The sequence below is a fragment of the Equus quagga genome, chromosome 5 (genome assembly GCF_021613505.1).
Source record: "Equus quagga isolate Etosha38 chromosome 5, UCLA_HA_Equagga_1.0, whole genome shotgun sequence".
Taxonomy (NCBI): domain Eukaryota; kingdom Metazoa; phylum Chordata; class Mammalia; order Perissodactyla; family Equidae; genus Equus; species Equus quagga.
The window spans coordinates 14,615,896-14,632,351 of NC_060271.1; the positions used below are offsets into that span (position 1 = coordinate 14,615,896).

The 16,456-nt window shown below is 38.5% G+C and overlaps 1 protein-coding gene across 4 annotated transcripts in view; it reads right to left on the reverse strand.

The window, feature by feature from the left end:
- Nucleotides 1-16,456, reverse strand: part of ST3GAL3 (ST3 beta-galactoside alpha-2,3-sialyltransferase 3) — a 193,085-nt gene that overhangs the window by 164,267 nt on the left and 12,362 nt on the right. For 2 of the 4 annotated variants that reach the window (XM_046662000.1, XM_046662003.1), the window contains one exon: nucleotides 4,942-5,086. In XM_046662000.1, coding sequence (XP_046517956.1) covers nucleotides 4,942-5,056 — 115 coding nt within the window. In that variant the 5' untranslated portion in view covers nucleotides 5,057-5,086. Of the gene's footprint in view, nucleotides 1-4,941; nucleotides 5,087-16,456 lie in introns of those variants that run through there. The other 2 variants (XM_046662001.1, XM_046662004.1) reach the window with 2 other exon arrangements.

Here is a 16,456-nt window from a genome sequence, read left to right on the forward strand (position 1 = left end):
GCGAACTTAACCACTCGGCCACGGGGCCAGCCCCGAGGATTTTTGCATGAGAACTTCTGCATGCTCATGAGGGATACTGACGTGTAATCTTGGTTTTTGGTAATGTATTTGTCACGTTTTGTCAAGATTAAGCTGGTCTCATAAAATGAGTTGAGAAGTATTTTCTCCTCTATTTTCTGAGAAGAGTTTGTATAAGACTGGTGTTAAATCCTTACTTGAATATTTATAGAATTCACCAGTGAAACTCTCTGGGCCTGAAATTTTCTGATTACGAATTCAAGTTCTTTAAAGATACAGGGCTACTCAGATTTTCTATTTATTCTTCAGTCAGTTTCAGTAAGTTGTGTTTTCCAAGGAATTTGTCCATTTCACTAATCTGTCAATTTTAATAGTATAAAATTGGTCATAATATTCCCTTATTACTCTTTAATGTGTGTAGGATCTGTAGTACTATCTCCATTTCTCTTCCTAATACTGACAAATTGTATTTTCTCTTATTTCCTTGATTTTTTTTAAAAAAAACGTATCTATTGGAGTAAATTATACATAACATAAAGCTTACGATTTTAACCATTTTTAAGTGTACAGTACTATGATATTAAGTATAGTCACACTGCTGTGCATCCATCACCACCATCCATCTCCAGAACTTTTCATCTTTCTCAACTAAAACTCTGTACCCATTAAAAGCTGACTTCCCACTCCCTCTGCCCCAGCACCTGGCAGCCACCATTCTACTTTCTGTCTCTAAGCCTCTAACTACTCTAGGAACCTCATCTAAGTGGAATCATATAATATCTATCTTTTAGTGACTAGCTTACTTAGCATAATGTCTTCAAGATTCATCCATGTAGCATGTATCAAAATTTATTCCTTTTTAAGGCTGAATAATACTCCACTGTATGTATAAACCATTTTGTTTATCTATTCATCCACTGATGGACTCTTAGGCTGCTTCCACTTTTTGGCAATTGACAATAATGCTGCTACAAATATCTGTTCAAGTCCCTGCTTTCGCTTCTTTTGGATACATACCCAGAAGTGGAATTGTTGGATCACATGGCAATTCTATTTTTAATTTTTTGAGAAATCACCATACCATTTTCCATAGTAGTTGCATGATTTTACATTCTCATCAGCAATGCATAAGAATTCCAATTTCTCCATATCCTCTCAACACTTATTTTGTATTTTTTTAATAACAAACATCCTAACGTGTGTAAAATAGTGTCTCATTATGGTTTTGATTTGCATTTCCCTAATGATTAGTGATGTTAAGTATCTTTTCATGTGTTTATGGGCTGTCTATGTAAGTCCTTTGCCCTCTCCCTTTTTTTTTTGGTGAGGAAGATTTGCCTTGAGCTAACACCTGTTGCCAATCTTTCTCCTTTTTTTTGCTTGAAGAAGATTAGCTCTGAGCTAACATTTGTGCCTATCTTCCTCTATTTTGTATGTGAGATGCCACCTCAGCATGGCTGACAAGTGGTGTAGGATCCAAACCCACAAACCCTGGCTGCTGAAGTGGAGTGCACCGAACTTAACCACTATGCCACCAGGGCCTGCCCCCTTTGCCCGTTTTTGAATCAGGTTTTTTGTTGTTATTGAGTTATAGGAGTTCTTCATATATTTTGGATATTGATCCTTTATCAGATACATGATTTACAAATATTTTCTCCCATTCTGTAGGTTGCATTTTCATCCTGTTGATGGCATCCTTCGATGCACAAGTTTTAATTTTGATAAAATCCAATTTATCTATTTTTTCTTGTGTTGCCTGTGCTTTTGGTGTCATCCATGATTATTCTTGTTAGGAATCTATCAATTTTATTAATTTTTTCAAAGAACCAAATATTGGTTTTGTTAATTTTCTCTATTGTTTATTTTCTATTTCATTGATTTCTGTTCATATCTCTCTCATTTCTTCTGCTTACTTGGAGTTAAATTTGCCCTTCTTTTTAGGTGGAAACATAGATCATTGTTTTTAAGACTTTCTTTTCTTTTTTTCTTTTTTTGGTGGGGAAGATTGGCGCTGAGCTAATATCTGTTGCCAATCTTCCTCTTTTTGCTTTAGGAAGATGTTGCTGAGCTGACATCTGTGCCAATCTTCCTATATTTTGCTTAATGAAGTTTGATACTCTCTTATTAGGTACATACCTATTTACATCTGTCTTCCTGGTGAATTTCTCCTTACCTCACTATGTAATCTAATGATTAGAGAGTAATCCTGTCTAATCTCTTGTAATACTCTTTGTCTTGAAGTATAGTTTGCTTAAATTAACACAGCTCTGCCAGCTTTCTTCTGCTTATTGTTGCATAAGATATATTTTCCATCCTTCTACTTTGAAACTATCTGTGTCTTTAAATTTAAAATATACATCTCTTATATCAGGACATGGTTAGATCATGCTTTTTATAACCATTCTGACATTTACTGCCTTTAACTGGAGTTCTAATCTATCCACATTTAAATATCATTATTCATTAGTCAGGATTAAGTCAACTGTCTTACCCTTTGTTTTCCATTTCCCCCTTCTGTTTTTTGTTCTTACATTGCTGTTTTTCTGCTTTCTTTGGGGTTAACTGAATTTTTTTTAATGCTCCATTTTATTTCTTCTATTGGCTTCTTAGATATAGAGCTCTTTTGGCTATTTTTCTTAGTAGTTGTTCTACTAAGGAGTTCTACTAGGAGATACACATCCTTAACTTATCAGAGTCTCTTTAGAGTCATTAGAACACCTCTTCACATCTGGTATTTCATACTTCTTACTTTACCCTTCCCTCACTTAATACACAACATTCCTACTTCCCACTTCTTATTTCCTTTTCACAAATCTAATAACCTTACAACAGTAAAATTCCATTTATCCATCCCCCATTCACTGTGCTGTGTAACTTTGGTAAATCAATTAAACTAAACACTTCAGTTTGCTCAACTGGAAAATGTGGATAATAACAGCATCTTCACATAGTTGCAGTAAGAATTAAATTAAATTTGTAAATTGTCTAGCCTAAAACCTGACACACAATAGGTCTTCCATAAAGTTAATGTCCTTTCCAATTTGTCTAGGAAAATATGATCTAACCCGTGATTATGCCTTCTACAGGTCAGTAGCTCTTAACAGAAAAGGAGACCCCATCTCTAGCACATTATTTCCATCTATGTTAGGGATACAGGTGAACCCACCCATTATGGACACAGACAATGCCTCTAATACAGAACTCTGCACTGCACTGACCTAACACTGTTAATCCTTGGTAGTCCCCTTGATTTTAAAAGTAAAATGGTATAGAGAAATTTAAATAAATTCTGGAAACACAAAGTAATTAGTCATAATTATAAGCTAAGAATTTAAGAGGCACTTAAATGTTCCACATAAAATAATAAATTAAAGATATAACACCATATTTTAAAAATTGGCTTGAAACTGCTCTGCTCTAGTAGTTTGGACCATGTGAGAAACAGGTCCCATGTTAAGGTCTTATGACGGGGCCAGCCCAGTGGTGCAGCAGTTAAGTGCGCACGTTCCGCTTCAGCAGCCCAGGGTTCACCGGTTCGGATCCCGGGTGTGGACATAGCACCGCTTGGCAAGTCATGCTGTGGTAGGCATCCCACATATAAAGTAGAGGAAGACGGGCATGGATGTTAGCTCAGGGCCAGCCTTCCTCAGCAAAAAGAGGAGGATTGGCAGTAGTTAGCTCAGGGCTAATCTTCCTCAAAAAAAAAAAAAGGTCTGTTAATAAATTTTGGGGCTGGCCCCATGGCTGAGTGGTTGGGTTCGCGTGCTCCACTGCGGCAGCCCAGGGTTTCGCTGGTTCGGATCCTGGGTGCAGACAAGGCACTGCTCATCAGGCCATGCTGGGGCGGCATCCCATATGCCACAACTGGAAGGACCCACAACTAAAAATATGGAACTATGTTGGGGAGAAGAAGGAAAAATAAAATCTTTAAAAAAAGGTCCCAAGACAACAGCAGACTAATTGCCTCTTCCAACTCATTCTAACTCATTTTAACCTCATACCTAGAGACTGACTCTATTCTCAAGTGAATTCTACACTGGTATCCAGTAGATGTTCATAAAAGTAAACCCACTCTAGAGATGACACGCTCACTGGGAATCAGAAGAGACTACAAAATATATCCTGCACCAATCTCCAACAGCCATCAGACCACAGAGCCAAAAGGAAAACGATTTATGCTCACTGTGTGATACTTCAAGCTACAGCTAAGAAGAGAACGTACAAAGGCTGGTGCCACTCAACACAAGCCCTCAACTACAAGCCTAAAACAAAACTCAGGCAACACTAGGTAAATCGAAACCAAGCCAGAGGGGCTCCGGCAGCTCTGTAGAAAGCACACCTAATACACAGACTTGAGGTACCAATGGAAGAAAGGGATTAGGAGCTACTCGTTAGTGGAAAAAAGCCATTATTCTGTTCAGGTACAAGTTCAGTAGCAGCAGGGGCTACGAAGATTAAGTAGACAAAGTTCCTTTAGGGAACACAAAACAAAGATAATATCAAACTAAAAATTCAAGGAAAAACTAAAGATGAATGTTTTAAGGGCACAAGAAAAATCAACTTCAGTACCAAGCCCTAAGGTGACAGATGGCAAATGGGAGTGGCAACACACTACAGTAATTAAAAAGAACAACATTCAAGAACTGAAAGTACTGGTATAGTTTGGGTTTTTATTGAAGAATAGCACGTTTTCACTGCATTCATAAAATGATTTGCCATGGCATGCAGTTTTTAAAAAACATCAAAGTTCTCAACCTACAGCAACCAAAGTGGTAGGCAATTTCTAAGCCCAGGTCTCAGAAATGTTCAGTTTACTCTCACTGCCCACCCCTGAAGAATGTGAGAGCACTGCAGCCCCATGCAAACCCAAGAACTAATCTGCAATAGGCTTTTGCTGGGGTAGGCTAGAGTGGCTGTACTTACTGGAGTCCTCCCACTGGAGTAAATGCAGCTTCCACACAGAATAATACAAAAATCCCAGTACTAGAAAAAGGCAGAGGGCTAGCAGCAGATTGCGTACAAATACCAAGAGTCCCATCTTCACATGATTTACGATTTCCTACATGACCTAAAAAAAAAAAAAAAAAAAAATTTAGGTCTTAAAAGATAAAGCAATCATCTTATTGATATGCTCTACCTTAAAATAAGTATTTATAGAAAGAATTTCCAAATGAAGAACCACCAAGAATTACCACTGAGTTCATGACACAGCATCCTCCAGCCTGCTCATCTCTATCTCAAGGGAACAGCTTCCCCAGTCACTCAGCATCCAGGCCAGAAATCAGCAGTCATCCTTTTGTCCTTCCTCTCCCTCATTCCCAACATCCAATCAATGACCAAATTCTAGCAATTCCAATCTCCCAAACAAATCTCAAATCAAAGCCCCATCCAACCATCTCTACTCTAGTCCATGCCACCATGTATTCCCATCACCAAGCCTCCCTGCCTCCAAATCTGCACTCTCCAAGTCCCTCTTCCACACAGCAAAATGAGCAGTCTGTTAATAACACAAAATCTGACACTACTTCCCTGCCTAGACCCTTCTGTACTAGTTTTCTACTGCTGCTCTTCAAAGTACCACAAACTTAGCAGCTTACAACAGCGGGAATATATAATCTCAGAGTTCTGTAGGCCAAAAGTCCAGGCACAGTGTGGCTCAGCGGGGTACTCGCATTGGGTCTCACAAGGACAAAACCAAGGGCTCAGCAGGGCTGTACTCCTTTCTAGATTCTGGAGATGAATCTGCTCCAAGGTCATTCAGGCTGTTGGCTGAATTCAGTCCCTCACAGCTGTAGGGCCGAGGTCCCGCTTCCTTGCTGGTTATCAGTCTTTGCTCCTGTATTCCTTCTCATGCTCTCTATGGGGCCTGACTCCAGCCATGGTGGGTTAAGTCCGGCTCATGCTTTGACTCTCTCCAACTTCCCCTCTACCACGTCTTGCTCCTGCTTCCAGCCACGGAAATTTTGCTTTTCAGGCTCATGTGATTAGATTGGCCTCACCTGAATAATCAAGGAACATCTAGCTATTTTTTTGTATTGAGGTTAGTTTCAGACGTATAATATAATGATTCAATATATGTATATATTACAAAACGATCACCAAAACAAGTCTAGTCAACATCTGTCACAATACCATTACAATTTTTTTTATTTTGATAACTTCCAAGATCCACTCTCATAGCAATTTTCAAATATACCATATAGTATTGGTAACTATAGCCACCATTACATTATATTACTGTAACTACATTATATCGCTGTGCATTACATCCCCAGGACTTATAACTGGAAGTTTGTATCTTCTGAGTGTTTCACCCATTTCACCTACTCCCCACACCCTGCCTCTGGCAAACATCGATCTGTTCTATCTATGAGTTTGACTTTTTTTTTTAGATTCCACATATAAGTAAGATCATATAGTATTTGTCTGTCTCTGTCTAACTTATTTCACTTAGCATAAGGCCTTCTACGTCTACCTGTGTTGTCTCAAGTGGCAGAATTTCCTTCTCTCTATGGCTAAATAATATTCCATCATATGTGTATATATCTCACATTTTCTTTCTCTACTCATTTGTTGGTGAACACTTGGGTTGTTTCCATGTCTTGGCTAATGCAAATAATGCTATAATGAACGTGGACGTGCAGATACCTTTTTGAGTTAGTGTTTTCATTTCCTTCACATATACACCCAGAAGTGGAATTGCTCAATCATATGGTAGTTCTGTTTTTAATTTTTTGAGGAACTTCCATATTTTCCATAGTGGCTGCAATAATATCCCTATTTTAAGGTCCATAATCTTAATTTCATTTGCAAAGTTCCTTTTGCCATGTAAGGTGACACATTTACAGATTCCAGGGATTGGGGCGTGGGCACATTTAGGGGGCCATTCTGCCTAACACACCTTTCATTCAATTCTCAATTCCTTTAGAATAAAGTAACTGCTCTTTAAGGCCTAGTAGCTCTGATTGTGCCCCTATTTACTCTCCAATTCATCTCTTGCTTCTCTTAACCTTGTCTGTGTCCCATGCTCTAGTCATTCTTTCTCCTTTCACTGATTGTTGCCTTGCTGTTTCTCTCCTCCAGGCCCGTCTGGAACAGTCTTCATCGCCTGCTGTTTCACCTGCTGCACATTCTTTGATACACACCTTAAAAGTAACATCAGCCAGACGACTTCCCAGGATCACCCCTCCCTACCTCCACTCAGATATCTTAGCCACAAAATAACTTAAGAGAAAGAAATTATGTATAAATATTATAAATGAAATGATAAAAAGTTATCACTTGCAGAAAACATAATTGTCCATCTAGAAAAGCCAAGAGAATCAAATGAAAAACCACTAGAACTACTAGGAAGTTCACTAAAATAGGCAAGATTAATTTACAAAAATCAACAGCTTCTTAAAAACTACACTAGCAATGTAAGGGGGAAAAATTCCATTCATGATGGCAACAAAATCTGTAAAATACCTAAAAATAAACTGAGGAAGAAATGGGCACGATTTCCACAAAAAAATAAGAGATCAAAATAAAAAAAGGGACGTAACAGGTTCCTAAGTGAGAAGATTCAACACTGGAAATACGTCAGTTCTCCTGAAATGTCAATTCTCTATAAATTCAGTGTAACTCCAGTCAAAACCCATGACTTCTTCTGAACATGGATCTAAAGTCAACCTGAAGACTTCATGCCCAAGAAGAGCCAGAAAAAATTTTTTAATGAAAAATAACGACATGAGGATTTGCCTTCCCAGATATCAAAACCAACTCAAAGCTACAATTATTAAGACAGATAGGTACTGGCACAGGAAAAGACAAATAGATCAATGGAACAGGTTAGAGTCTAGAAATTACCTTTCTCGATAGACAGACATACACATACACACACATATATGAATGAATTTACCTTATCTATGTGTATACATATATATATGAATTTACTCTGATAAGCACATAAATTTTAAAAAGAAAAAAAAAGGTATGATAGGATACATAGCTAATTGTTGATGTGGTTACCTCTAGCAAATAGGATGGAATGATGAGAACTTCTCCCTTTATACACTTCTGAATTAAATTTATTTGTTAAAAGTCATAAGTATTGGCTCTATAATTTTTTAATATTAAAAAAATCAAAGAATAACATATTGTAAAAATGTAAATTGATCAACTCTTTCAGGAGCATTTTGGAAGTATCTGTTGAAATTTACAACATTCATACACCTTGACCCAGCATTTCTATTTCTGTGATTTTTTCCTAAAGTAACGCTCCAACAAATATTTTAAAAGAAACGTACATGAATATTCATTAGCAACACTGATTAGAAGAGCAAAATACTAGAAACAATTCAAGCGTCCAACAACAGGGAACCAGACAAATAAACTATGGTACGTCTACACAAGGACATCTCTGTCAGATAGGGTCTTGGCAGGGAATAGCCAGCAAAAGCAAAGGATTTTTTGTAGCTGTGCGAGAAGGATTAAAGGACTGAGCAGGGGTGGTGAAGCATCCAGGGACTATCAACAACAGAGGCTACTCCTACACTGGAGCTGAAGGGGCAAGGAGACAGAAGGGTGTTACTGGAGCCCCATCAAGAGCTGGCTGAAGAAGAGGCCAGCCAACAGGAGCAGAAGCCACAGAGGAACACAGCGGCTACTAGGGCCAGGGCAAGGGACAGAGTGGGATAATAAATACTCTGACTTCTCTCACCACTCGCCCTCTGATCCCTGTCGTGCCTCCTATCAGCTGATCCTAACTGAAAGCCAGAGGGCAAGGAAGCCCACAGGATGCAGTTCGTAGAGGTCAGCCACTAGTGCACAGAGGAAAGAAGGTGGATAATGATCAACGAGAGCAGGAGAATAATAAGTATAGAATATGATGTACCAGTTACAGGCAGATTTGCATGTCCTAACATGGAAAAATGTCTAGAATATACTGCTAAGTGAAAAAAAATCTAGTTGTAGAATAGTAATGTGTATGTATGTATGCATGGCCACATATTGACCGTAACAAACAAGGATGACAGTAATGTTTAAAACTAAGGTTAAGTATTAAGTACATACTTAAAAGAATATGCACCAAGCTGTTGACAATAATTATCTGTGAAAAGTTTTCGGGGGGGAGGTTCATGATCAATTTATTATTTTAATTTTTATATTTATGTAAGTAATAAATGTACAAAGTTTTCACAGTGAAATAGAAATTGGAGACTTGCATTTCCTGCAGCACAAATGACTATGTATCCTGTCCAACAGTCCCACTGAAAACAATGTAAAATTTAAGGTACAAGCAGCCTGCCTACAAAGGGCAGGTGGTTCTCTGAAAGCTCTTCTTTCCTTTCAGGAGGGAGCTGCAGCAACTCGTCCCAGCCCCGCCCGCTTCTTTCTGTCCTGAAAGCAGATGTGACATCTGAACCACACAGTGACTACAACCTAAGACTCTGGCAGACACACAATGTGAGTCAACAGATTTACCCATTCATTCAACAAATGTGACAGTGAGAAGGCTGAACTAACTACCTATTTTATTTGTCTTTTCCATGAAGGAAAAGGATCTTCCTAATGAAGAGGTAGAACAAACATCCCAAAGAGGAAACTGATTCCAAAAGTGGATGGCATATAAAGAAGAAATAAGAGCAGAAGATAAGCCAAAACCTCCAAGACAAGGAGAAGAACAACACTTCAAGATTCTAAAACACATGAAATTTCAAACCACTGCTAAGACAAAAGTTTGACAACACATTCTAGTGGTGAGGATGTGGGGAAAAAAACAGGCACCCATACATTGCTGGTGGGGAGAGGGATGTGGCATTAGCTAACAAAATCACACATGCTTTTACCCTTTAACCCAATATCCTCACTTCTAAGAAACCATCCCAGAAATACACTGAAAAAAATACAAAAGGACTTATGCACATGGCTATTTAGTGCAGCACTATTTGTATTATAAGAGACTAAGACTGAAAGCACTCCAAATGCCCTCTTGATGGGGGTCGAATAAACTATGGTATATCCACAAAATGGAGGATTATGCAGCCATAAAAAGAAATGAGCTCGCTCCCTTTCTTCCTTTCTGAATAATTTAATCTAAAAGCCATTAGTGGGGCCGGCCCTGTGGCACAGCGGGTAAGTGTGCACGTTCTGCTTCCACAGCCCAGGGTTCGCTGGTTTGGATCCCGGGTGTGGACACTGCACCACTTGGCGTGCCACACTGTGGTAGGCATCCCACATATAAAGTAGAGGAAGATGGGCACGGATGTTAGCTCAGGGCCAGTCTTCCTCAGCAAAAAGAGGAGGATTGGCAGCAGATGTAAGTTCAGGACTAATCTTCCTCAAAAAAATAAAAATAATAAAATAAAAGCCATTAGGTTTCAGGGGCTAAGCAAGGTAGGCTCATGTACCTGGAGTGAAGAGGAGGGGAGGAGCATCAGGCCATCATGATGGGTCCAAGTAAATATACTGAGGCCAATGGGAGCCAGATTTCTCAATGAGGGAGAAGGGAGTTACGAATATGGAAAGGAAAAAAGTAGAATAAATCTTTTGGGTTGTATTGGAATTGGAGGTATCAGTGTGAACTGATCATTTTCAATATATAAAGATATAAAAATAGTATGGATAGTGTGTGAGTCCCTTTGTGTGTACACATGCATATACTCCCTAGCTCTATCCACTAAAAGGGCCCGGCAACATACTCCAATAGCAGTGAGCACATCTAGCACCTAGATCCAGATTTTTAAATACCATGCTCCACTATACGAACCAGGGATCCTTAGAAGAATGGCTGATTCCAGGGCTGAGGAGGAGAACATACAAGATAAGCCTGGATCATCTTGCTGTGCCTGAAAGCAGGAAAATGCTCAAAGAGTGAGGACATGTCAAAAGGAAAAAGAAGCCAGCCTGAGGGACTCCTACTGGCCAGATCTGGAGCAATTCAGCAACAAGATAAAGATGCTACTAACAGACTATAACCCATTAAATAAGAATCTAATAAATGAGGAAAGGAGAAAACTTTCTCTTAGAGCAGAATGTCAACTAATGAATGTAGAAGGAATAATGTAATTAGAAAATCACCATTTAATCACAGAACTGCAAATCAAAATCACAGTGAGACATCACCTCACACCTGTTAGAATGGCTATCATCAACAAGATAAGAGACAACAAGTGCTGGAGAGGATGTGGAGAAAAAGGAACCCTTGTGCACTATTGGTGAGAATGTAAACTGATGCAGCTACTACAGAGCACAGTACCGAAGGTCCTCACAAAAATTAAAAAGAGAACTACCATCTGATCCAGCAATCCCACTTCTGGGTATTTATCCGAAGAAAATGAAAGCAGGAACTTGAAAAGACATACGCACCCCCATGTCATTACATATTATTTATAATAGCCAAGATAATGGAAACAACCTAAATGTCTATCAATGGATGAATGGATAAAGAAGATGTAGTTTATATAGACAATGGAATATTATTCAGGCATAAAAAGGAAATCTTCCTACTTGCAACAACATGGATGGACCTTGAGGGCATTATGGTTAAGTGAAATAAGCCAGACAGAGAAAGACAAATACAAGTTCATAGATACAAAGAACAGACTGGTGGTTGCCAGAGGTGGGGAGTGGAGGGTGGGTATAATGAGTGACGGGAGTGAAAAGGTACAAACTTCCAGTTACAAAATAAGTAAGTCCTAGAGATGTAATGTACAGCACGGTGACTATAGTTAATAATACTGTACTGCATATGTGAAAGTTGCTAAGAGAGTAAATCATAAAAATTCTTAGTACAAGGGAAAAAATTCTGTAACTACACCTGGTGATGGATGTTAACTAGACTTACTATGGTGATCATTTCACAAAATATACAAATATCAAATGATTATGGTGTACACCTGAATCTAACATAATGTTGTATGTCAATTACATCAAAAAATTAATGTTCAAACTTTAAAAAAAACGAAAATCACCATTTAGCAACTATTTTAGTAATAATTCAGCTAAGAAACATCAAAGGATGCTAAAATTAACGGGTAAAAGTTTTGAGAAATGGGATATTATATAGCTTAAAGTGTCTCCCCTCAAGATACTTATTGATTACAAAGGGAAAAAGAGTAACTTTATAAGGGAAAAATCTAGTAGACATCACACCACCATAAGCTAGCTGAAGGATATATGGGAGTTCTTTGTAATATTTTTGCAACTTTGTTTGAAATTATTAGTCTGAAATTATTTCAAATTATTGTTAGAAGAATGGCTGATTCCAGGGCTGAGGAGGAGAACATACAAGATAAGCCTGGATCATCTTGAAGTCTGAAATTATTTCAAAACGAAACCAAAAAAAGAAAGATTTTTAAACTAAATGCTAAAATACGTGTTCAAATAAACATCCAAATGAGAGATTATGCAGCCACTTAAAATGTTGTTTATGAAAACATTTTAATGACATGGGCAAATGCTTATGATATAGCATTAAGTGAAAAAAGTTAAGATGCAAGTATCGTAAACTCAACTATCAAAAGAATAGAAAAGACTGGAGTGAAACATAAAAACAGTAACAGTAGACTAGTGCTGAGAAGTTTTTAGACTGTAGGAGCGCACTCGGCCTCCCTGTCCGGCCATAAGAAAGCACACAGGTAAAGAGCTGCAGATGCGCGCGGGAAGCTCCTGCAGCATGTGGAGGCAGTGCAGCAATCTGGACTCGTCCTCCCTTCATGCATCCATCTGACCTCAGAGAAGGAGGTGTCTCTCTTCTGTCCAAAGCTAATGCAACAAACACCAAGTGCCAGGAATTATGCGAGGCATAGAAGACATTAAGACGATCAAACTCAGACCTTGCCCTAGGGGAGTTCCTCTGACTTCTCATTTCCCATTCCTTCTTCAAACCACCACAATCTGATATGGGTTCTCATCCTACCTGTCACTCAAGAAGTTTACCACTCAACTCTCAAATGCCAAATTCACCGGACACTACAATCCTCCCATAACTTAACCTTTCTACAGCATCTGAAACTGTGACAGGTGGTACACTCCAGTGCTAAGAGCCCTTTCTCTGCCTTCTTTGCCTAGCAATGCCAACTCATCTTTCAGGACCCTGTTCAAGTCTTACCTCTTTCAGGAAGCTGTCCTTAATCATAGCCCTACACTATAGCTGGCTGTCTAACATCACATGCTTACCTCTATTACAGCATTTATAAAACATTGCCTATTTTTCCGTCTCTGCAGAGAATTAGCACATAATTTGAAAGCAGAATCTATAACTTAGGTCTGTGAATTGCCAGCATTTAACAGCATAGCACCTAGTACCTAGCAACTCTCAAGAAGTGTTTGTTTAAAGATTAAAAAAATTAATTTATTTCTAATTACATGCCCAAACTCTAGACATAACTAATATAATTTGCACACATTCCAGAAATATATACTAAAGATATAACTTGTGTGCAATGTACGCATAATGTATGTAGAGGGAAGCTTGGAATACTGCCTGAGGCTTTTTTATATTCTCATTCTACAAATATCCCTAAGGCGATCTCATCCACTTCCATGACTTCATTTACCATCATTATGCTCACTATCCTGAAGTTTCTATATTCCGTCTAGACACCTCTTGTAAGTTCCGTGTCATATGTATTTAACTTCCCACTCTATATCATCATATGGATGCTTCACAGATGCCTCAGACTTCCCCTATAAACTTCTTTCTCCAGTGTTCATGTCTCAGTAAAAGGCAACATCTTCACAGGTGCTCTCATCAGAAACCTGGAAATTATCCTTGACACTGCCCTCTTTCTCACTCACCCTCCACATCAATCATCAAGCCCTATGAATTTGACTCTCAAATATTTCTTGAATCCATCCATTCCTCCATCTTCACTGCCACCATCCTATTTCAAGTCACTAATCTTTTACTTGGACTACTACTATAGCCTCCCATATCCTTTCTTCATCCTCATCAATTCTTCTACATGTAGCAGTCAATGTGAATTTATTTCACTCCCAGGCTTAAACTTTGTAAATTACCCACTATCCTTAGGGTAAAGTCCCAAACCCCGTAAAAGACTCTGCATGATCTGGCCCCTGCCCACTTCTCCTCTCACATCTCTCACCATCTCGCACCTCTGTGTCTCCAACACTGAACATCTTTCAGTGTTTTGAACTCACCAGGTTCTCTCCCAACATGAGGCCTTCTCGACCCGAGCACTTCATGAAGCCACTCCCACTCATCCTTTAAGTCTCAGCTTAACAGTTAATTCCACAGGGAAGTCTTATCTTGTCTTCACACTTTAGGTTAGGGCTCCCTATTGTAAATTCCCACAGCACCTGTGTATCCCTGTCCATTACATACTGCACTTATGATCTTACAAGTATTTACAGTATTTTTTTTTTAAGATTGGCACCTGAGCTAACAACTGTTGTCAATCTTTTTTTCTTTCCTTCTGCTTTTTCTCCCCGAATACCCCCAGTACATAGTTGTATATTTTAGTTGTGGATCCTTTTAGTTGGGGCATGTGGGACACCACCCCAGCATGGCCTGACGGTGCCATGTCCGCGCCCAGGATCCAAACAAGCAAAACCCTGGGCCGCCGAAGCAGAGCACACAAACTTAACCACTCGGCCACAGGGCTGGCCCCTACATTATTTTTTTTAGCATTCATATTCTGGCTAATCCAGGCAGGGAGCACGTCTATTTTGTTCACCACTGTATCCCTGGTAGGTACTCAAAAACTATCTGTTTACTGACCGAATATTCAAATCAGTTATACTATGCTCAAAAAAAGGTATAAAAGGTACATAAGGTACATGAAGCTAGATCATTTTAATTAGCCATAAAAAGAAAATTATCCCAAAAAGTGACTCTCTGAAACAAACTATACCAAACTCCCATCATTTTTAAAACAACCTACAATATGGTTATTTTTTTAACCAAACCTGGCAATAACTTTTAGTCTGAAATGTCAGAATTTTGCTGACCCTCAAATATCAGCCATAATGGATATGAGCTCAATTATGACAAAATTACAAAGCAAAAACCACAAAGTATTTCTTGAGCATATCTCCTGTGAATATTTTTGAAGCAAGCTAATTAGAAGTTATTACATACTATTTATTATCCAGCTTCCCAAACAGGTTACTGAAAAGCTCATCAACTTTTAAAAATGTTTTTTGCTGAATGCACACCTCCTATCAGACTTTATGCATGACTAAGCAGATTTAAGTAGTTAATTAACATGCAATATATTAAATTATTCTATGCAGAAGAATTGTGCATTTTCTAATTGCAAGCCCATGTGAGGGAGAAAATAATTAATATTGCTAATATTCCCATATCACTTACTGTGGAGCAACTGGAGTTCTAAGAGTTTTTTATGATTTCACTCACTGAATCTTCTCAACACAATCACGTGTCACTTTAAGGCGGGGATCTGTTCTGAGAAACGCATCATTAGGTGATTTTGCCATTATGCAAACATCACAGAGTGTGTTTACACAAACCTAGATGGTACAGCCTACTACATACCTAGGTGACATGGCACTAATCTTATGGGACCACCGTTATCTACGGGGTCTGTCACCGACTGAAATGTTATTATGCAATGCATGACTGTAATCCTATGAGGTCATCATTCTCATTACATACTGAAGAAACTGAGATATAGGGAGGTAAAATTCTCTTGTTTAAGATCATAGAGTTAGTAAGCGGCAGAGCCAAGATTCAAAACCAAAAGATCTGGCTTCAGTCATATAACTTTTCATCTGAAGAGGCAATATAGTATATCAGACCAAAAATAAAAAGGAACCAGTACAGGATCTAAACAAAAATACCCCAACAAAAGTGAAAGAAAGAAATGGGGAGGGTTGGGGGGGAAGCATGGTAAATGAAGACCACCTGACAGAAAAAATTTTCCCAAAGAACACATAAAAATCACTAACAAACATTCTCCCAGCCCCAGCCCCACCCAAATGGCTCTAAAGAACAAGAGCTAACTAACAGCACAGATTAAAGGGAGAGCTCAGGGGAAAAAACAGTAAAATAACAAAAATTTTGAAATAAAACTAGCACTCAGGAAAAGTGAAAGAAAAATAGTACCATCACAAAAACATAAGCCTCAATGAAAGAAAAAGTGGACATTGCTGAAAATATAGTAAGAGTCATGAAGGCCATGACTGATAAAAAATAAGATAAAATGAACAAGAATAAAAAACCTAAAAAGATTACCAAAACAAACCCAAACAACAAAACAAACACATAGCAACAGCAGTCATAGGAGATCCAACATAAGCATAATTGGTGTATGAAAAAGAAAACCAAGCAAATAGACCAAAGAAAGATATGCAAAAATGGATAATCGGAGAGAGCTGGGCTGAGGTAAGTTGGCGCAAAGATACAGTGTCCTGGCTTCTCCAAACCACAATAGCCAAAGTAGGAAGGATAACTTGAAGATCTCCAGAGGGA